Below are 23759 nucleotides of genomic sequence, written 5' to 3' on the forward strand. Positions count from 1 at the left end.
TTGGTTAGTTTTTATCATCCCTATCAATTTGAAAATTTCATTAATTCTTGAAAATTCTGTCACATCATTCCTTTATCGCTTCTTCCCAATTCCATGGTTTTTCTTTCTAGAGAATTCTTTTTAGACATATATGGAGCTTCTTGTTTCACTGGCTGTGTTATCATTTACATTTCTTATTTTTTTCTCTGGGCTATGTTTTGTATAATTTCTTCTCTAATTAATTAGGTCTGAATTACTATTTAATATACATGGGCAGTTTTTTGTTTCTATAAACATTTTTTAAATTCTCTTGATTTTTTTCCAGAATGTTTTTTTTTTGTCATCATGGTTTCATCTTAAGAGTTCCATTTCTTTCTTATTCTCTGAATATTTAACAATATTCTCTTTGAGCAGGCTCTTTGAAATTTTATTATTCCTCAGTTGTCCTTTATTTCTAATTTGTTAGGTAGTTTCATTTATGGTGTTACATATTTTTTTTGGTATAACTTGTAATTCTGTCTGTATGCTCAGTATTGGGTGGAATTTTCTGTCAGGGTCTTCAGATGTACTGGTTGGTATAAGGTTCCCCTATGGGACAGTTCCTTATTGGTTTCTGAAAGGGTGATATGAGGCTTCTGTATTAATATCTTGGCACAGTGTTCCCAGAAAATGAAGGTAGTTGGAAAAAGTCTATCCCATATTAGTGGAATGCTTAGTCTAGAGTTTCTTATTTTGAAGGTTTACTCTATCTCCACTCATATTCTGGGCAATCTACGGGCTTTACTGGTAGATCCTATTTTTCCAGGCTCCTGGCTCCCTCAGGGATCTAGTTCTAGGCTCCCTACCATGCATGAGGCCTATATCTTCAGCATACATCATCACACAAACTCTAAACCCGCAGCCCCCTAAAAGAAATTCCTATTTGAAATTCTCTCTTCCCCCAACCACCATCATTGACTGTCCCTAACTGCTATGGAATTCTTAATTTTTTTGACATCTGTAATTTCTCCTTTTGCTTTTGAGCTTGGAAATACATGAAAAACATTTTAAAAACATTTCTATGCTTGAGGTAAAAGGCAATACTTAATTGCCTCTTAGGTCAGTCTACCATTTTATTTGACTGTTTCTATTTAAGCTTTAAATCCATTGTATTTTGGTTTCCTGCCCCGTTTCATTAAAAACGTTTCTGCTATGATCTCAACTTGCCAAGTAGTCATGAAAGCCAATGAGCCTTTTCCAGTGTTTATCTTTATAGTGTCCAACATATAATGCTGCTCTTCACTTCTCCCCCTCTAAGCTTCGACAGAACCACTTCTCCCAGGTCTTCTACTTCAGAACTTTTTCCCGGTCTCCTTTGAAAATGACAAAGTGGTCATTTCTAATCTCTGGCTCCATACAGAAGTTTCTTTGGGGGGCTAGACATGTCTGTCCAACTGCCTACTTAATATTTCTCTGCAACCTCCTTCAGATACAAGACAGAATACAATTGTCTCCAAATGTGTTTAAGAAGTGAAGAAGAGTAGAGTGACATCATTATTGATCATGAACTTATAAGTCCAGAGAAATTCTACATAAATAGAGAATAGTGGTTTGGATATGGCAATGAGGACCCAAGTGTATTCTCATCTCAACTTCTGACTTCTATGTGCATGGACCATGGCAGAATAAATATCTTCCAAAGAACCGGGATCCCCAAGACCCCAAGACCTTAGGGAAGAACCAAGTCTCAGTTAAGAAGAGGCAGGAAAGTCTTCAGTGAAGAGATCAAATTTAATTATAGTTTATTTACATAAAAAGCAAGATTAGGCAGCACAATGGGGAGAGGAATGCAGTCAAAAGGAAAAAAATCACAAAGAAAATAATTATCCACGAAGTATTTTGTTCAGTTTCTTGAGAGCAGGTGCCAATCACAACCCATTTTTTTCTTCCTTAGAACTTATCAAGCATGCTAGAGCATGCTTGATTGTGCATTTTTTAAAATCATAAAATGAAGCTTTATGACTTTTAATTATTTTACACTAGGGGGAGGAGTATGGTAAATGATCCTTTTCTCTTTTGATAACAGGAAGTGAGAAAGGATGATAATTGCTTTGGGCACTTAGGAAGGAAATAATCAGATTCTACAAACACTTAAAGATGTCTATTGGGTTAGCCACGCTGGCTGGAACACTCACATAGTGCATCCTTTCCCCTGTCATCAAATTTGTGGGCTAGAATTCCCACTGAGGAGATTCATTCCCTTTCCTCAGCATTTGTGAGCATTATCTGTAATGCAGAACGGGGTTTTCCAATGGATATAGTTTGCCTGACACACTTCTTATAAGCCTATTAGAAGTTAATAAAAAACTACATGTAATAAACAATAAATCAGTGAAAGGGTTGTAGAAATGGAAATTTCCCATGCTGTGAATTCCTCCACTTTTAGATATTTCACTCCTGGTGGTTGAGTATTGAAATCACCACTTTGTTCAGTTTCTCTTCCTCTTATGTGGTTAAGGAGGAAAAGCCCTGTCCTGCCCCTTCTGGTTCCCTGATCTTTTAGGACTCACTAGCATCTCTCTCTATGTCTTGGGGGACCCAAGTGTATTTTAAAATCTTTCACCCATACCTCGTGGTCTTCATGACAGAAAAAATGCAGTTTCTGGCTGTATGACACCACTTGTCCCTTCTGGTGTGTGGCGTTGCCATCCTCTTCTTGTGATAGATTTTCTTGTTGCTGAGCAGATTTTTTTCTGTCTTCTCTTGAACTCTTTTCCCAGCTGATCTACAGACATCCATCTCTGTCTTTTCTCTGCATCTGCATTCTGCTTCCTGCATCTATCACTATCTACTCCTTTTGTGAACTCACTCGTTGTAGCACAGTTTCATTACATTCATGAGAACAAAGATGGCTCAAGTTTGTCTTTACTTCAAGAAGCCCACAATCTATCAGTCATAAATGTGTGTTGTGCTGAGGGAAACGAGAAGAGGAGAAAGGGAAGCCCAGAAAATTTCTGGAGCTTTTCTTTCAGACTCTGCATCTTTCTAGGTGGAAACTCTAGGCACTTAGAGAAGTCCACCTGCAACGCTGGTGAATTATTTATAGCTGTCCCTTTGATGAAAATGACTGTCATACGAAAGTACAGGACCTCTCAGCAGGCTTACCAAGGTACACTCTATATTGTGAATCCTTCACAAATGTGTTACCAAATTTTGACAAATTTGTAAGATGAAAATGTTCTCTCAGTGTCTTAAGTTACAGGTATAGATCCCAGACAGAAGTTCAAGTTCAGGAGGCACTGAGATGGAATGTAGAGGAGAGAACAGAAGGTGGCAAGTAAGAGATGAGAAGCACAGCATCCTGCGAAACCAGCACCTGGAATGATGGAGTGTTCACTGGAATGTGTGCAAGCTGTTCCTGTAAATCTCCATGAGAACAGGGATGGGGAAGAATGTGATTCTATTCATAAGGTGAGATACGTTGAGGTGAGCTGAGGGAATGGGGGAATGGCTGGAGGTTACACAGAGTTCAGATTGAGAACCACAGTACTACTACATTTGAAAAGGAAGGCATCTCCTTGACCCTTTTGCTTATCCAGTACTACGAAGGTGTAAAGTATCCAACATATGATGAGGCTTTCACATCTCTCATTTCTTTTTTTTTTTTTTTTTTTTAATTAATTTTTATTGTAGGTTGTTCAAAACATTACATAGTTCTTGATATATCATAATTCACACTTTGATTCAAGTGGGATATGAACTCCCATTTTTACCCCATATACAGATTGCAGAATCACATCAGTTGCACATTGATTTACATATTGCCATTCTGGAGTCTGTTGTATTCTGCTGCCTTTCCCATCCTCCACTATCCCCCCTCCCCCCTCCCCTCCCCTCTTCTCTCTCTACCCCCTCTACTGTAATTCATTTCTCCCCCTTATATTTTCCCTCCTTTCCCCTCACTTCCTCTTGTATGTAATTTTGTATACCCCTGAGGGTCTCCTTCCATTTACATGCAATTTCCCTTCTCTCTCCCTTTCCCTCCCACCTCTCATCCCTGTTTAATGTTAATCTTCTTCTCATGCTCTTCTTCCCTACTCTGTTCTTAGTAACTCTCCTTATATCAAAGAAGACATTTGGCATTTGTTTTTAAGGGATTGGCTAGCTTCACTTAGCATAATCTGCTCTAATGCCATCCATTTCCCTCCAAATTCTATGATTTTGTCATTTCTTAATGCAGAGTAATATTCCATTGTGTATAAATGCCACATTTTTTTTATCCATTCGTCTATTGAAGGGCATCTAGGTTGGTTCCACAGTCTTGCTATTGTGAATTGTGCTGCTATGAACATGGATGTAGCAGTGTCCCTATAGTGTGCTCTTTTTAGGTCTTTAGGGAATAGACCGAGTAGTGGAATAGCTGGATCAAATGGTGGTTCCATTCCGAGCTTTCCAAGAAATCTCCATACTGCTTTCCAAATTGGCCGCACCAATTTGCAGTCCCACCAGCAATGTACAAGAGTACCCTTTTCTCCACATCCTCGCCAGCACTTGTTGCTGTTTGACTTCCTAATGGCTGCCAATCTTACTGGAGTGAGATGGTATCTTAGGGTGGTTTTGATTTGCATTTCTCTGACTGCTAGAGATGGTGAGCATTTTTTCATATACTTGTTGATTGATTGTTCACATCTCTCATTTCAAGCAATTATCATCTGTTTTTTAAATCTAAGCCATAGTATGTGGGAGCTCATTAAAATCTAAGTTTTATTAATTCTTTATGACAACTACCCAAGCCCCATTCTTTTCTTTATCTTCCTTTCATAAACAGGATTATGAAGTTGCTGATAGGTTTTTAATATCATCCTGAAAAATCTCCCCTCGGGCATAGATAACACAACCTTAAGAGCCTTCTTCAAGTCAACCTAAACAAATAAAGCGGATAGATACCAAATCAGCTGAACTCTGCACCAAATACATTTCAGAGTCAAATTCTCTTCAACCACCCAGTTATCTCGCTTGTAATAGAACAAAGGACCACTAGACGGAGCTAGGGTTTAAGAAATCACAGCTCCAAACTGGGTGCCTGGTATGATGGGTAGAACATTATCCTAGGAAAGAAGAGTAGCATCACTTTCATTTCAAAGTCCTATACCAACAGCACCTAACTGCTAACAGAAGTCATCCACTTACAAGTAGTCAAAGGATTATATTTGTAATGGCCCAATTTATTTGGTCACTCCAATGATGATGTCCGACCTTGGTATAGCACTTTAAAACTTAGAGTACTGTTCCCTACACAATCTCCTTCGTTCTTCACAACATCTCTGAGAGATGGCTGGGAAGGAATTCTTCGATTTTTAAGATTGGCAAACTGAGGCAGAATGTCTTTGCAGTACATTGGGATACATCAGGAGGATAAACCCAGACAACTGAGCTTACAGGGTCAGTTTTGCCCTTTTTACATTTTCCTGTGGACTATTGACAGTCTAGAAGTAACTAGTAAACTATCAACTCATCACTCATGCGAAGCATACATTTAGTCTCCTGACACACCTTAGTCTCCTGTCACACCCACTCATACAGTAAAAAGGCAGGCTATGTGCAAGTAGAAATCCCCCTTTTGAACAAAGGATGATTGTCTTGGCTCCTGTCCAGAAACTTCAGGCACATGTGAAGGGGGCAGGTGTGAAGACCAGCACCTGCCTGTTCTGTGCACAGTGAACTGCCCTTCAAGCAAAGGCTACGCTTGATGAATCGATGCAGAACAAAGTTTGTGAAGCTGCCCTCAAGCATCTACCCTCCCAGACAAGTCCATTGTTTTGATGTTTGTCAGGCAGTTTGTTTCTATTTCCTACTGACTGTAAGAAGTTGTGTTTTAACTAAATATGTTACATAATGCTCATGTACTTTCTTGGTCTTTTGGTAAATTATTTGCTGTATAAGAATGGGCCCAAGATCAGTCAGGAAACTTATTCAGTGTCAGGATGCGGCTTGCGTGCAGATAGTGAAGACAGCTCAAGACACCTGTGCTGAAGCTGTCAGTCATTTTGCAAGTCTGCCCTCTTCCAGTAGGATTTCTTTGAATACTGGCAAAACACTGGCTTGAGAATCAACGTGGAGGAAACTCACAAACCCGGCTAACAAACCCTGTGGGAGGGTAGGAAGGTGTTCCAAGAGCCTCGGAGGTTCCAAGCCTCCTGTCCGAAACAGCAAAGGAAGTTATATTATGGTGTTCCCCTAGACTCTTAGGGACTTTTTTGGAGTGAATTTATCCAGAAAGCTGCTCACGACGTCCTCCTCTCCACCCAGGGTCCTGCACATATTTCCCGACTGTGCCCAGAGGGTGCCGCTGCCGTCCCAGCCTTAGTCCACTGCTGCGGGTCGCTCCTCGGCCTCAGAGGGAGCCCACTTCGGTCTCCCGCAGGCCGTTGGGCGAACGCGCGCCCGGTAGGGGGCGCCGCCGGCCAAGGCGCCGCGGCTCCCTCCGCCCACCCGAAGGCGGTTGCAGGGAGCGGAGCCCCGCGCGAGTGCACTGCGAGGCGGGCCGCAGGGAGGGAGGCACCGAGAGGGCGCGAGGGTGGCAGCCGGAGCGAGCCGCCGCCCCTGCCCGCCCGGGGCCCCGTGGGGCGCATGGGGTGCTTCGAGTCCGGATCGCGTGCGGGTCTCGCGCCCAGCTGCCTGCTGCGGTGAGAAGCCGCGTCGGGACGCCCCCAGACCCCGAGCTGCCGCGAGGATGACCATGGCCGGGGGCAGGAGGGGACTGGTGGCCCCGCAAAACACGTTTCTGGAGAATATTGTCCGGCGGTCCAATGGTAAGAGGTGCATTCGGATTTCGGTTTCCCAGATTTTTTTTTGTTTGTTTTGTTTTTAATCGATGCCTTTATCACCGACGCCTCCCGCTGCACCGTGCCAGCAGACGCAGCAGAACCCCGGAGCTCTGCACCGCCACAGCGCGGGCGCCCGGGGCTGCCACCCGAGGCAGGGGAAGGTGGGCAGGGCGGGGCGGTGTCCGATGCGCCCCCATCCCAAAGGCAGAGAATCTAGGGGACACCTTTGGGCCTTTCTAGTTTCCTCTCTGTCTTCATCGCCAAAAAAGCGTGACAGTTGATAAGCAAAGTACTGGGAAAAGTGACTGGAAGCTGGACGCAGCAGGAGCGGCAGCGCATCAGGACTGCCTACCACTCCGCCAAGGCTCTCGGAGCTGCTATCCGAGGTGCCTCCTTTCTCCCCTGGAGAGCCAGCAGTAAAGACGGGCAACTCTGGGTTCTGGCCCCCTCCGGATGGGAGGATGCAGCTGTCTCCACCTTCCATCCCTGCAGTTGAAAAGTCTGAGGTGTAGGGATGTGGGGAGTTGGGACGTGCTGTCAGGGTTGCCTGATTCTGTCCTTTTGCCCACGCACCCTTTTCGAGGTGAAAGATCGTGATGGTCCGATGATTTTGCTGGATTGAGGTGGGAAGTGGAGGGCACAGGAATAAAGCGGGCTAAGTGGCCACACAGGTACAAATCTCTTCTAAACCCACAACAGTTTCATGCTCACCTGTCAATCCCCAAATTCACCAAGCCTGTCTTTGGATCCATTACCCAATAAACCTGCACTCGTCTGTTTCCCTGTGGTTAAGATGGACAGTGGCTTGAAGCTCCGGGAGGTGAGATTCCTAGGAGCAGGGATGGAAAGGGAACGGATTTCATATGCCTTTTGGACACGCAGCTGAGTGACCTGGGCTCAAGCACTTGCAGAGTCCTGGCTTTTGGAAGGTGCCGCATACACCTGTTCATCAAACAGCTACAACGAGAGGCAGCCAAACCCCAGATGCTCTTTGCAGACGCTTGGACCCCTCTCCTTCCAGAGACAGATGCTATTCTACTAAGACTGAGGAACTAGCTCAGGAAATGGGTTTTAATAAAGTGCAAGTATCACAGTTTCTGAGCCTTAGGAACTTGTATTTAAAACTATGTGTTTCCATTTGGATTGAGTTAGGGATTCATTCAGGGGAAGAGCATGAAAAGTGAACTTCTGCTACTAATACTCTTTTATTAAAAAGTAATTTAAGTTCATCTTACAAGAAAAAAAGTATGAACTGGGATAGCAAACCATCGTGCATTACTTAAATGCTTTTTATTTTTTAAACAATCATTCCTTTATTGTGTGCCTCTTAAGAGTAAGAATATTAAAGAGTGTTTCAGATATCCCCCTTCCCTTCAAGATCTTCTCCAGTCAAACAGACTCAGAGGCTTTTTGAGCAAGGTCACAATCATTACCTGGGGATGTGATTACTGTATGAACAGTCATAATGAACTGTTCTGACATAAAGCTGGAAGTGTACCTGGGTTTTTAAATAAAATCATCATTTAAGAGTTACTGTTATTGCCACTGTTAGGGAGTGTGGAGACAATTTGCAGGTGGGAGATTCCATTGTCAGTGATATCTACTTACATTTAAATATCAATGACAATTCCTGTAAGTAGTATCCTGTAAGTTGGAAAGCTCAGTATCTAATGTATATTATCTAGGTTGTGAATAGGAGGAGGAAGAGAATCCTACATGCAAGTCTCAAGGATCCTTGGGTTTGTAGGAGGACCTTGAGAAACCTGAGCTAAGCAGGCAGAATAGCTTCTAGTTTGCTGGCTCTAGAGCCCCTTCTGGGTGAGCATGTCAATAGAGGCAGCCGCTGGGGAATATTTTTAGCGCTGGCATTTTCATCTCAGCACCAGCTCCAACAGCTTGATTTCAATTAACCAACCAGACCAACAACATCAACAACAAAAACAAGACATCTTGGACCAGTTGGTTGAACTTTTAAAATGCTCTATTATTTCAGAAGAAGAAATGCTGATTTTGAAAAGTGGGATTTATATTTTTAGTGATCCATTTCATAATATTCCCTGAACCCAAATGGACAAAAATGTGAACTCTCAGAAATATCACAATATCTGCATGCATTACATTATTTTACTGTGATGGCAAAGGTCTATTTAAAAAATATTGATTGTCTCTTCCTAAAATCCACCTGCTTATTTTTGGACATGACAGCATTTAAATAGCATTTTATCTTTAAATAGCAATACCTCATAATTGTTCTGTTAGGTATTGTCCCAGTGGTCCTGTATTATATTATTGTTCCTCTTTTACAGATCAGAAAACTGAGCCCTAGACATATTAAGTGACTTATTCAAAGTGGCAGGGCAGATAGTTCCTGAAGCTGGTGTCCTTTAGAGAATATCATTCATACATCTTGCAGCAACATTATTACCTAGCCCTTAGGCCTTGGTCCATGGAACTATTTTTATCATCCTTAAAATAACTACTCATATTATATACTAATGGATAATAGAACTGGCCTTGTTTGGGGATGATTTTAATATCTAGTGTCTGAATATCATTGAACTATGAGATGGACCTTAGATACTATCTAGTATTTTCTTTCTTTTATATTCCTGTATCCATAAAGAAATTGCTACAAGCAACTTTCTAAAGTATTTAATGACAGAACTGGTCAGGCCCAGTCTCCTCCACTGCAGTGTCACATTCTTTCTAGTATGCCACACATCAGCATCCCTTGTATTACCATTATTTCCTCAAGAAATATCATTTCCCAGTGGAGATTAAATAAAATGTTATAACAATAGGAACAAGATCCATTTTGGCTAACAGCCACATTACCCAATCAGACTAATAGGGCAAAGGAGAGGCCAATTATATTTCAAGGAATTGCAGTCTCCCCACCTTCCTCAGTGGCTTAGCAGAGGGCATGGGTGGGAGGAGCCATACTCCACACCTGTGTGCTCCTTCATGGAGTCCCAACTCACCTTTTTTTTTTTTTTTTTTTAGTTTAGACCTTTATTATTTATTTACTTATATGTTGTGCTGAGAATCGAACCCAGTGCCTCACACATGCCAGGCAAGTGTACTACCGCTGAGCCACAGCCTCAGCCCCCAACTCAACTTTTCATAGACTGTCACCTTTGATCCTCATGAATCAGCAGAGGAGGAGCAGTGTCTCCAGGTTAGGGCTTATTGAGCTAGAATCTTCAGATTAAGTGATTCATTTACAGGTAGCAAGAGGTAGTTAGGAAAAGGTATTTATTTAGAGGCAGATCAGGACTAGCCAGCATTTGTTATGGGCTTACCATTCAATAAAGATTTATTGAGCGTATTTTATTGAACTCTGGAGATATAGTAAAAAACAAGAAACCCACCTTACTATTAGTAAGTTACATCCTAGTGAATCTTGGTCCAAGGTCCTTCCTCATATTCCACAGTGTTGAATGGCTGCAGCTCTTATTTAGGCCTATCATTGTACATTTTTAAGATGCTTACTGGTCTTAACCTAGTTTAGCTTTCTTTGGTACATTTTGAGTATGATTCAAAGAAAAGATTTGATAGTTATGTGTTGTTTTTTTTTTGGATTGTCATAAGTAGTCAGCAGGAATAATCAATACCCTATATTCTATCTGATTTTGCTTATAATCATATCAGTGATCATTTAAAATCCTATTTGCCTTGTTGCCACATAGGCAAAACCAGTCTGCTTTGCTTGATCTTCATGGTTGGAAAGTGTTGTTCCGAAATGTTTTTTGATGACTGCTTAAATCTGCAGGCACTCGTCACAATGCTTGTTGAAGTAAATAGGAGATCTATCTTAGAAAGGCTAGCAGACCTTGGTGCCAGGAAACTGCAAAAATATTACTCTAAATGGTCTAATTCTAGGCAGAACATATGTTTTAGTGTTCAGGAACCTATATCAAACAATCGTAGGTGCCAGTAAGAATCCATGAACATTAACAGAAGTGAAATGCAGTACATTTTGGTACAGATTTATGTACATGTATAATATACAGATTGCTAAGTCAGCTGTGTTTTTGTATAGTGTTAAGTTGGTTCAGGTTGTTGATATAATTAGTTAGCAAACAGGATGAGAACCGTGGGTAATGTTGTGTCTCCTCAGAGATGTGTTGAGCCATGGTAATATTTATAAAACAGAAAACTGGTTAATATACATGGGCTCTGAAAGGGGAATGGATGATAATCTGGATTATTAACAGCTCAACAGTGCTTACTTTTTCTTGCAATTGTTCTTAGGGTAACCTTCAGCTACCTTTCTTTGAAAGTGTCAAAAAGTTGAATCTAATGACCAATATTAGCAGAAGGATAGAGAAGATGAAGCCTTGTGATTTAACATAAGGCAATGAAGCTTCTGAACTTCATGACTTTTTTAAAAATCAAATCCATCTATTTAAATCATCTATTTCTAAAGAATACATGTGTTTGAGAGATATTGAGGATAAATGGAATCCTTGGCTTCATTTTTTTTTTTTTTGATATCAGATCTTCATTTATGGACTTTCATTATGGACTTTCTATTTGGCTCTTGTCCCTTGAGCATGACCTTGAAGCTCCTCCGTTCTTTCCTTCTCTTTTATTTTTGGTTGATGATGGCTTGAAAATAAACATTTAAAATCTACTTCAGTTATTTATTTCAAGGAACTCTATTTATAAGGTGAGTATTTTCTGTATACATTTAGGACATTGGGACCATTTTTTTTTTGTTTTGTGTTTGTTTCTTTAAGTGGCCACAGCTATTACTGGTGAGGATGAGAAATAGAACCACAGAATCTTAGGGATGAAGAGACATTCTGTACAACTCCTCTTTGAATCTTCTCTGGAACATACCTCTCAGTGGTTATCCAACCCATGCTTGATTAGCTTCAAGGAATGGGCTGTCACTTTTTATAAAGGAATATTCTGCTTTTAAGCGACTATATAGTTTATTTTGTTTTCTTTCTTTCTTTTGTTTGTTTGTTTGTTTCTTTCTTTCTACTATCTTTCCTATCCCCATATCCCCTCCTCTTCTCTCCCATCACTTCCCTCTACGTAATCTAAGGTAATGCTATTCTTCCATTGTGCCCCACCACTTATTGTGAATTAGCATCCACATATTAAACATTCAGCCTTTGAGAAAGCTTAGCATGATATTCTCCAACTCCAACCATTTACTAGCAAATGCCAAAATTTTACTCTTCTTTAAAGCTGAGTAATATTCCATTGAATATATACACCACATTTTCTTTATCCATTCATCTATTGAGGGACACCTAGGTTGGTTCCATAGTCTAGCTATTGTGAATTGAGCTGCTATAAATATTGATGTGGCTGTGTCACTATAGTATGCTGATTTTTAAGTCCTTTCGGTATAAACCAAGAAGGGGGATATCTTTTTTGCTAATTCTATAAATTATCTTGTCTGGATTATATCTTTATTTTTAAACCTTTTAATTTGTTTAATAAGGTAAATGGAAAATCACATAAAACAAATTTTGTACAGCCCCCACTCCCTACCCCATTCCCGTGAAGTGTATTATCATGTCACCATCACCTTTATCACGAGACAGAATCTTGCCAGCACTCCAGAAGTCCCCAGGATCCTTCTGAATCCCTTGTTCCCCTCCCAAATGGAGCCATCTCCTGGTTCTATGGCCATCATTTCCTGCTTTTACTTATATTTTTACCACTTTGTTGTGCATTTGTGAACACTACAACTTATTGTTTGTGTGTGTTTTGGAGTGCTATGAGTACGGGACCATACAGCATGTATTCTTTTGTGGGTCAGCAATTCCTCCACGTGGTCCTCTGTCCTGTTGATTGACTTTCACGGCTACATAACACTTTATGGTATGACTGCTTCACATATTTTACTTTTCTATTTTGATGGTAATGCCCATGTGGTTCATTTCCAGTTTTGTGCCAAGAAAGCTGCTAGAGACATTCTCCTATGTGTTTTTGGGGTCACATGGGCACACATTTCTCTTGGAGATATACCTAGGGTGTATATATGTTTAACTGTGGTAGATCCTGCCAGTTTTCCAATTTTTTTTTTATCAATTTATAATCCATCCCGGCAGTGTGAGTTCTTATCACTCCACATCCTCATCAACATTTAATATTCCCTCCTTAAAAAAAAATGGTGACGTTGACCAAGTAATCCAGTAATTAATGAAAAACAGTCATTTAGGATTGTATTACTAGTGAGCACATGATCAAAATGAAATGAAAACAAAACTAGCTCCTGTCCTTTGGGAAGAAGCATCAGCATTTAGTGCTGTTTGAGCATTCTCACACATGATTATGAATGACATGAGAGACTTATACCCTTAGAATTATGTGCAAAGGGCACATACAAGGTTTTTTTTTTTTTTAATGTGTGTGTTTAGGAGAAGCCAGTAAACTCTGGGGACAGAGATTATGCAAGAATCAGAGCTGAAAGGGTAAAGGAACTAGAAAGTGCATGATTTATCTTTATTTTAGTGAAAGAAATAAAACAAAATGATTGAAGGAAGGGCACAGATCCAGTGGAAAAATAAAAAAATCGAAGGAAAATTAAAACAAAAAGCAAAATCTAACTTATAAAAGGTTCAGTCTTATAAGCATGGTGGACCTTCTATAAGCCCCGTTCTGTGCTTGGGAATATCAAGATGATTGAGACTTTGTGACCTTGGGCCTCTCTAGGAAATCCATGGTGAAGAGCAAATCACACTGTAAATCTCTCCAAAGATTTAAGAGATGCTATACTGACTCAATCCTTACTGCACAGTTTTCCCTTATAAACATCTCACCCAAAATTATTCTTTGATTTTATATCTGTGTCTTTTTTTGTATGAAGTTGGTTAGGAGATGACAAAATCCCATAAGTTATTTAAAAGAAGATTGAAGAAGATTTGAAGCTTGGTTTTGATGTGCTTGAAGTGTCCCTCATTCTCTGGGGTGTCCCACTACTCTGTCTTTTGGCATACTGTTGCTCACCCATCATTGTGGAGTTTTAGTGTATCTTAGAGGTTAGAATTTGTCTGATACTCTACTTGTTCTCTATGCAAGTGCAGTCTTGCTGAGTAGATATCAGTCTGGCCAACTTAAGCATCTCCCTTGGTTCTTATGGTCTCTGCTCCAACAATCAAGTGTCGGGAGCCATTCTCACACGTGACTGGGTGACTCCTGGTTAGGGTCTGAGGCGCTCTGGCTGTGTCGGAGCTTTCCCGGCCCTCTCCTGTTGAGAGAACCTGTCCGTGTGGGGGTGTAACTGACCACTGACCCCGGAGGCCCAATCACTGACCCTGACCTTGGAGTGCGGCCCCCCTTCAACCTTCATTGGATGGAATTATCCCCTGAGTTTCTTGCTCCCCAATAAAAGGCTACTCCTTGGCGTGCTCACTCTCTCTCTCCTGCTAGCCCTGAGTAATCCTTGCTGCCCTGCCGGGTGGTTAGAGGTGGGAACCAGAGAGGGGAGCCGTCTCGGACCTGGTCATAGAAAAAGGTAACTGAGTCTGTGTGTTTATTTCGATCTCACTAGCTAACTTTTATGCCAAGAACCTCATTAATGAAACCATTGCACTGGCCGCATGGTAGAATCAAGCACTCCTATTAATGAAAAAAAAAAAAAAACTACTTAAGATTCTTCTGATTAGATATTACAGAGTTATGCCAATAGTCAGTTTGCTTACTCACACAATGATTATTCATTATATAAATTAAAATGACAACTCTTTGATTAGTCCTATGTTGCTTAAAACTGATGTTCTGAAATTAACTGTGTCAATCCTATCATTATTAATGTAATTATTAAGTGTGAGTACCTCAAAACCATCATTTCTCATAGTCCTTTAAAGGCTCTGCAGTGATATCTGGTGCTTCTGTAAAGAACAGCAATGGCCTCTCCTTTCCTCCTTCTTTCCTCAAAGCAGTGCTATGTGCATCCTCCACTGGCATTCTCAGTGTGTTGGAGTCAGCATTGGAAAGATGGTACCATATCAGCCAACCGACTGATATTTATTGCCTGCTTAACTTCAGCTTTTATTGTGAGTGGATTTGGAAAATGTATCTTAGGCCAGAATTTAACAACTATAGCAAAATAAAAAATGAAGTTAATTTGAGTGATAAGACTTCTCATTTCAATTAAATGAATTTTTTAAGTTTTTATTTTACTTTGGTTGCCTTCTACAATCATTGGGACCGAATTGATGAGCATTGTGTGCTGCTCTCATCAGTGTTCTGTTTTGAGCCAGTGTTCTGTATATCTTCTGTGCAAAGCGTTAGGACCAATCTCTTTTCTTTTCCACCCTGCTTTGTGTCCTGGGAAGCTACTCTGTAGACCTTAGATCACTAGGCACCCCTGCTTCATGGTTCTGGGCTGGCTTCATCTAATCGGGGTATGGCATGAGACGGGAGGGAAGATCCCTCCCTGTGTGGTCCCTGGAGCCTGGTTGTTTTCCCGTGATAACAGATTGTATATTCAGCTCACTTTTTTTGGGTTTGGATAGGATTGGCAGGCTTCAAGCTTCCTGCTGTTACTAGCTCTGGGGTCCTGAACTATACCTTCAGGTTTTCCAGAAGTGGTGTGCCTCTTGAGAAGAACCAAGACTTCAAAGAGACTCTACCTTGGTAGCTTGAAATTGGACATGGTGGGAATCTTTACACATTAGAAATTAGCAAATGCTGCACATCCGATCTGTTTCCTCCAGAGAGTGAGTTTACTAACATACTACTACCTATGTCTCACTCATGCCTTTGTAAATAGTTCTTTTATTCAATATTTTTCAAAACACCCATGTGTCTTATTTTCCTGCCTCCACTGTCAGTTACTTGTACTCTGGATTAAACTAGTTTCTCAGTCGTTTGTCTACACCAGTGTCAGTCAAGAGGGTGGAATTGGTGAGGGATGTGCACTCAGGTTCTCCTTTCAACACAAAAAACACGTGTCTTCTGCCTGACAGAGGCAGTGCACGTTACCATGGCCTCATTACAAGCTGAGTGATGTGCTTTCATGTTCCTTTTTCATCTTTTATTAGTTTCATAATCTCAGAAGTCATGAAATCCCATAATGAAATAGGGAGTTTATCAATGACATTGGAAGTCCACTAATACTAGTTATAACCACCAATTATCATTATTAGTCCTAATGAGGATCTTGGATAAATTAAATAGATTTTTCTCACCTGTGTACCAGGCAGTGTGCCAAAAGTTTTATGTATGTCTTCTCCTCTAATTTTCCCTATAACTCTCTTTTGTGGGTACTCATTTTATAAGGGCAGAAACTGGATCTGAAGAGATTAAATAAATTGTCCTTAGGTCAATTTCTAGTAGTAGAATTTCTAGAAACTTGGTAGAAATATAAATTCCCAGGCCTTATCTCATATCTAATGAATCAGAAACTCTGGGGATAGGCCCAATTTTCCATGTATTAGTAAGTTGTTCAGGCCGTTCTGATGGACATTACTGTTGGAGATCATGGGTGGACAGAGGAGTGGGTGTGTGTAGGAGTATGAGTGGACTTTTCTCTTCTATTGGATTTCATTTGTTTCCCAGTTTTGGTCAATATCCCATTTCTGCCTCAGGTAGTACCTAGCACTGCCATGTCTCAAGTCTCCTGGTACTTGCTAGGCTAATTATTCTCTGCTTTGGCTTAAAATCATGCATGGCTTCCTCTGCCACCCATTATCCCCCATCTACCTTTCATTTTTCGGAAACCAATTGAGCTTCTGTCTGCTGGTAGCTTCCTTCTCTTTGTTTCAGTGGGTCTGTTCCTTTTAACTTTTTAGCTGTCATTTGAGAATGGAGAATGAATATGTATGCTCATCTCCTATTTTGAAATGATAACTGATAATTTTTGAAGGAAGTAATTTTCAGTCATTTTCCTCTGTCACCTGACTAGAACAATCAGAGTTATGTTCCATTTGACCCAATGTCTTTGAGGGTGTATGTGTGTTTATTACTTTCCTAATTTAAAACACCTCATCTCATCAACTTTTGAACCTCTGTTTCTCACTTGTCCTAGTGATGCCTGCTCTTTGGATTTTCTTGTTTCTTCTATCTCCTTGTCTCCCTGTAGAGGTAGGAAAGACGGTGACTGCTTTCCTGTCTATCATAAAGTATCATCACCAACTCTCCTATAAAAAAAGAAAACGTTAACAAGAGAAAATCTGAATAAATTCATTAATGTGCATGTGTACATGGGAGCCATAAAAAACAAAAAAGTCAAAGAAAGGGCCAGAGGGTTGAAGCTTAAATACTCTTTTCACAGGGAGCGGGGATGTGAGAGTGAGGGCTGTAGACAATTTTAGAAGGGTAAGAATAAATGATTTTTAAAGAAAATAAAAAGTCCAGGGAATACACAGGGGTCTGAGACAAAGATTCTCTGGGCTATAGATACGCTGTTTGATTTTATAGTCTTTTTCCCTGAGATATGAGTTTAATCTTCCTTGGTTAATGACCTTTCAGTAAGAAGATTTAAAGGTAATTGTGTTCCTCTTTGGCAGATCCAGTTTTTAGGTAAATAAGAGAATTTCAGAGAAAGTTTCTTCCTGCACTTTGCATAAAAAGAGGATCATAAAGGGTTGAGAGACTGGGGGTGGAGGGCTGGACATGGTGGTGGAGGCAAAGTCCGAGAGAGACATTGGTTCTGAGACTGTTCCTCTAGCTCCACGTGTCAGATCACTCCAGTCCAAGGTGCTGTTTTCTGAGCCCCAATATGGTTCTGGCTTGTGGTCTCTCTCTCCCCTCAGTCTCTGATGTACCCTCCCTGGAGGTCTCACACTCTTGCTGGATCTTGCTCTTGGTTTCTTGTTCTTGAGAGCCTATTCTTTAGCTCTGGCTCATGCTTTTGCCTGCTCTGTTGGACGCTCCCCTCTTCCCATGCCTATGTCCCTCCACTCCCTCATTCTTTCCTCCCCTTACTCCATCTGTCTCTGCCTGTCGCTGCCTAGGCTGCTCTCTGCCTTTTGTCTGTGTTGCTCTTTGCCACTGTCAGCCATCTATCTTTATCACTCTCAGTCTGTGGATGCTGATTGCCTCTGTCACTGTCCATCTGTCCCTATTCACTATCTGTCCCTGCATCTATATATTTCTGCCTCAGCTTTCTGTCCAGTTCTCTCTTCACCTGCCCTCCATGGTTGCTCCTCTGTGTATCTGTCTGAGCTCCCCACATCCCTCTCAAGACCACCTTTCTGTTTGTTCCCCAGCAAACAGAGTGATGAGTGATGTCTGCTGCACTCTATAGACCTCTCAGACTTAATGTCTTATTTTTTGCTCTGGAGAGAGAATCTAATCGGACAAGCCATGATGATGTTGTTTGACCCATAGCCTCTCCTGGTTTAGTCTTCTGTGGCAGGGTCTGGGTGGGAGAAGAGGGATATAGAGCTATATGATATGTAGAGTGGGGCGGTTAAAGCTGGACAGGCATTTGGGCATTGCTTTCCAATGGACTGGTGTGTCTCCTGCATTCCTTGCAGGTCTGGGACAAAGTAGATACTCAAATATTTGTTGTATTAAACTGAGCTACTCAGAGATTCCTTCCATCCATGCTAATGGGATATTCTGTGTTACCAAGAATTTTTTTTTTAAGTAACACACAGAAGAAAATGTAAAGCTATATGCAGAAAAAAAACTTTTTTAGTATTAGCTAATATTTTTATAATGCCTATTTTGAATCACTTTCTTTTTTCACTTCTGGAAATGAATTATTTGTGTTATTCAATGATGATCTAAGACTTTTTGGACAATGTGTCTACAATATCTATAGATGTGTGTTAAGAAATTATTATGACTGTGAAACTGAGGATAGAACACCTGATGGGTGAAACTATTGAACTATTTTTTAACCATCAACCACATATACCGATGATTCTTGGCAGTAATTCAATATATAACTGACTTCTTATTTTTTAAGTGAAATATCATTCAGTAATAAAAAAGTTTGTGTATTTCTAACACATTTTCATTCTTTTCCATACTGCTTGCAAAACCAATTCATCTATTTTACTGTTTTTAAATTTTTTATTTGATGCTGAATGAAGATGAAGTCATGCTTTTGAAACCATGTACTTAGGGGTAACCACCCAGTAAATTAAGTGTTTGAGTTTGCTTTTGAAATTGAAATCTCTCTCCCTATTGTAATTTACTAACTTAATAAAAATGTATTTCTGTAGGATATTAAAATCACAGACAAAGCAAATAACCATTGAAATCTCTTGGGAGTTCAGTTTGTTTTGTGCAAAGATTGGGCCCTTGACAATTTAGAAAAGTCATTTTCATGGAATTTTATTGTCCAAAAACACAAGAGAGCCACAAAATGACTTTGGCTGATATTAAGATTTTAGACCTTTTATTTAGGTGTAGCATACTGATTTAGCTTCTTTGTTTCTCAGTCTGTCCTCTCCATTCTTCTAAATATTACCAATCTGATCTGCCTTTTTAAAAGTAATTTCTGGTATGGATTTTATTTAGGTTTAGGTAAATCAAAATATTGTTTCCTGGTTTTTGTTTAGTGCTTATATCTGTAATTCTTGTTCTCATGTATCTGACTCGTTATCTTTCTAATGTTCCATTGTTCTGTGAGAAAAGGAAACTGCATTTTTATTCAAACTTGATTTTTGTAAGAGCACTGATAGCTTTTGGAATCTATAACATTATGAAACATCAAGAAGATGTGCTGTCCTCTAGGTAAAATATCTCAAGTTATTACAAGTGTATTGTGAAATATTTACTGCAGCCCTCTAAATAAGTGTTGCCAGGGAATAATACATTTGTGTGAACGGCTTGCTGAATGTTGCTTTATCTGTGTAATTGCCCAAACTGAGTCACTTCCCTAAGTCATTGCTTTAGTTAGTTTCTCCTTTGTTATTTGTGGTAATTATGATGAAAAGTAATTTTCTAATAATTTCTTTTTAGAATATCTCTGTATTACACTTTATGGGCAAATGGTAGTTTTGGGATGATTTTAACATACGTGAATACTGTGGTGGAGTTTGGTTCATGTCCCATCAGCTGAAGAAAACTTTTCATGAGAGGGGAAGGGGACTCTTTTCAATTTTTAAAGAATGTTTGTTTTATTCTGTGAACTAGAGGAAAACTGTGTGGGCTGGGGAAAGTTGAATTTAGGAAATCTTACATGTAATTGCATGCACTCTTGCTGCTCTGGACCCTTAGGGAGTAAAAAGGCATCAGAAGGAGGCAGGGGAATTGGCTCATTTTCATCAAAGACCTAGAGACCCTGGGAATTTTCAGATGAGAGCCAATGAATAAATCATGGCAAGGGCATTGGGGTTGAGTCTGCACATTTTTTAACTGAACATTGTACTAGAGACTTGGACAGTTTGTAAAATATAAATCTGGAGGCAGGTTTGGTGCTTCAGGATGGCCTATTGGCTGAATGGAAGTTACACTTTCTGCTTGCAAAAGACACAGTCTCCAGACCCGTGGGTTCACATACAGTGTAACAATGATTTTCCTAGCATTTACATTGTATTAGTCATTATAAGTAGTCTAGAGATGATTGAAGCATATAGGAGGATGAGTGCAGGTTATATGCAAATACAACACCAGTTTAAGGGATCTGAACATCTCTGGGGTTGATGGAATCAATCCTTTGTGGTCATGAAGGTAATACTGTGCATATATTAAGAGCAGATTTATTGGCAGGGTTGTGGTAGCATATACCCATAATCGTAGTGACTCATAGTGACTCCTAGTTATTCAGGGGGCTGAGGCAGGAGGATTGCAAGTTCAAGGCCAGTCTTGGCAACCTACTGAGTCCTGAAGCAACTTTGTGAGATCCTATCTCAAAACAAAAAATAAAAAGGGCTGGGGATGTAGCTCAGTGGTAAATGCCCCTGGGTTCAATCCCCAGTACAAAAAAATTAAATAAATAAAAGCATATTTCTTGGTTGGACTTAACTGTTTCTAAAGACACATTTAGGTATTTTCAGTGTCTATGAATGTACCAATATGTGATTGATTTCTACTGTAGAATCCTTTGATAATGTTGTACATTTTTACGTTAATATTGCATATCACATCATGTTCCAAGTCCAAACAAGTTCACTGAATAGAAGCCTGATACAACATGGTTTGCTTGAAATGTGAATATTATTTTTAAAAGGTCTTTCTGCTATTTTTTAATTGACTCTAGCATTTACAGAAGTGGTATTTCAGTATAATGATTGGTTGATGACTCCATATGGGCATGCAGGTTGCAGAAGCATCATCTGATTTGATCTTTGTCATGAGCCCAGCTATTTAGAGAGTCATATTTATTGCTTTCAAAAGTATAGAGATCTACTTTAGCATCCTTCCCCACCACCCTAGACCCAGAGATTCAAAGTGACTTACCCACACAGCTCAGAGACAACACTCCAGCTGTCAACTCCATTGTCCAACTTGTCAACTCCATTGTTCTTTCAAATGATGCTCTGGGAACCCTAGAGGTTGCTGGGAAAGGGAAGGGTGGAATATGGTGTTTGTTAACTATCATTCTTCTATTTCTTCCATTGTGGACTAGATTCCTTGATTCTCCATGTAATCTCATGACCTCTTTTTTACTAGGTGACCTCTGCTTACAGACTCTCCACATGGCCTCATAAGTAGCATACCTGGACTTGTCACATGACAGCTCAGGGCTCCCAAGAATGCAAAAGCAGAAGCCACTGGACATTGAGGCTTAGACCCTGGATTGGCACAGCATCAATTCTACAGTGGAAACAAATCGCAGACGCATTCAAATTCAAGGGGAAAGCTCTACTCAAGGGCATAAATGTGAGGAGGCAGGTTTCCTGGGGGCTACCAATGTGAATTTCAACTGTTTATAGTGATGCTTCGATTATACCAGTTATCATAGAATAAGGACCTGAGACATGTAAGGGGATGTTCTCTTCTAAAAAATATGTTTTTAAAAAGGAGAAATAAAGTGAAAAAGGCTTCAACCACACTAGCAGAGCCTGGAAAGGATGGTATTGCCTCTTCCTCTGGAGGTATTCATGAAGAGTCTCACCAATGTGACTTGGCAGTGCCAGGAGTCAGGAAACTAGGTGACCCCTTAATACCTTCAGGGTCTTGGAGCTTTGATCCTTGTTAATGTGTTTGAGACCATTTTGATCTCATTCCTATTTACTAGGCTAGAGGAGTCAAATGAGGGTAAAATACAGTAGTATTTTTATTACTGGTTAGAGATAAACTGTCTTAGAGAACAGGGCAGGGTCCAGAGCCTAGACTTGCTTCTAGACTAGCTTCTAGACTAACAGTCACTGACCTAATTCTAGACCAAGAAGCCAGAGCTGACAGAGGTCTGGCAGGCCTGTCATAAGTAGGTTCTGAGTACCACAAGGAGACAGGTAGCTCCATGGTCTCTTTCTCTCCACCCTGAGGCACAGGCAAGTCCAAGAGATCAAGATACACACAGTGGATTCTTAGTGCTATTGAGTAACTACTGACAGCTCCATCAATGTGATTGTGAAGGTAGACATGAGGGGGATAAAGAGAGGGATCAAAAGCATCTACGCCAGGGGCTGGGATTGTGGCTCAGTGGTAGAGTGTTTGCATAGCATGTGTGAGGCACTGGGTTCGATCCTTAGCACCACATAAAAATAAGTAAATAAATAAAAGTATTGTGTCCATCTACAAAAAAAAAAGCATCTAGACCAACAACTTCATCTTTCCTGGGGTGGGTGGACACCCCTTCTTCTCAGTGGAAACTCTAGATGTTGAAAGATGGGCATTGTCCTTGTAAACATCTAAATAGAGCTCTACAGCAGAACTCTATTCTGACAAACCTAGAGTACTACCAGTGAGTTTGAGATAGTTGCAGAATTTATAAGTTGTGGTCCTGCTGGTTCCATTAAAGGTTACTACAGAAGTTACACTTAAGAGAATTGACACTGTTTTTTTTTTTCATTTAAAAAAAAAACACAACTTTTGTGATGCTGGGGATTGAACCCAGGACCTAGTTAATTTTATGTGTCAACTTGACTGGGTCATAGGTTGCCCAGGTAATGGGTGTTTCTATGAGGGTGTTTTAAGATAACATTTTTAATTCCCTTATGCATTTTAGGATTTTTTTTATTTTTGTAAAAAAAATGCTGTTGGGATTTATATAGGGATTGCATTCAATCTGTAGATTACTTTGTGTAGTATAGACATTTTAACAATGTTAATTCTTCCAGTCCGTGGGCACTGTTCATCCTTCCATTTATCTGTGTGGGAAATTATGGTTTTTGATGTTTTGTTCAAGCAGTGGGTTCCTTTCCTAATTAAGTTTTGCTTGGCTTCAAATTAAGTTTCCATTTACTGAGTGTGGGAAATAGTAAATAATCCCAGAGTCATTTATGTTTGGATGTGGAGTGCATGTCTGCATTTGGCTAGAAACTGTCACTTCCACCAGAGCTCTCGTGTTTGGCAATCTCAACCACTGGGAATATGGCCAGCCACCTGGAGGAATTGAGAAGCCTTGGCTAAGCACAGTGGCTTGCATGGAGTCCTTGCACAGAATCTATACACTTTTTTTCCAGGAGATTCCCACTTTCTGAGTCTGTCTATTCTTACAACAGGCAGGTTTCTAGACTCATTTGGGTTTACTTTTTAATTTTATTTATTTAATCTTAATTCTGCTCCTGCCCCACTAAGCAACAGGGGGAAGCTGATTAAGGAGGACTTCCCATTTGGTGGTTTCTCAAGTTCTTGCAGTTGAATTATTTTAGGGGTAACTTGGTTTCTTATGGCTTCAGATTTCAGTTCTACTCATGGCACTGCTTCTCTCCAGGTTGATGTGTTGGGTAGAAGCAAGTTATACTAGTATGGTCTCTGGAGCCTCAGATCTGAGTATCTGGAAATTGTCCCTATTCTGCTGGCCACTGGGGCCCAAGTTTGTCATGGTGAACTTACCTTCTCTTGAACAGAACATGGTATCTGACCCACTCCCACCTGCTCCTGGTTCTGTATCTAGGGTCCCACTGACCCTATGGCTCATCTCTAACATTTGCCTTT

General features: G+C 40.4%; 1 protein-coding gene across 2 annotated transcripts in view; it reads left to right on the plus strand.

Moving 5' to 3' along the window:
• Nucleotides 1-6543: 6543 nt before the first annotated feature.
• Kcnh1 (potassium voltage-gated channel subfamily H member 1) overlaps nt 6544-23759 on the plus strand; it is a 353609-nt gene continuing 336393 nt past the window's right edge. For both annotated transcript variants that reach the window (XM_076831643.1, XM_076831644.1), the window contains exon 1: nt 6544-6770. In XM_076831643.1, coding sequence (XP_076687758.1) covers nt 6692-6770 — 79 coding nt within the window. In that variant the 5' untranslated portion in view covers nt 6544-6691. The remainder of the gene's footprint in view (nt 6771-23759) is intronic.

The sequence above is a fragment of the Callospermophilus lateralis genome, chromosome 13, assembly GCF_048772815.1.
Source record: "Callospermophilus lateralis isolate mCalLat2 chromosome 13, mCalLat2.hap1, whole genome shotgun sequence".
In the NCBI taxonomy this organism is placed as follows: Eukaryota; Metazoa; Chordata; class Mammalia; order Rodentia; family Sciuridae; genus Callospermophilus; species Callospermophilus lateralis.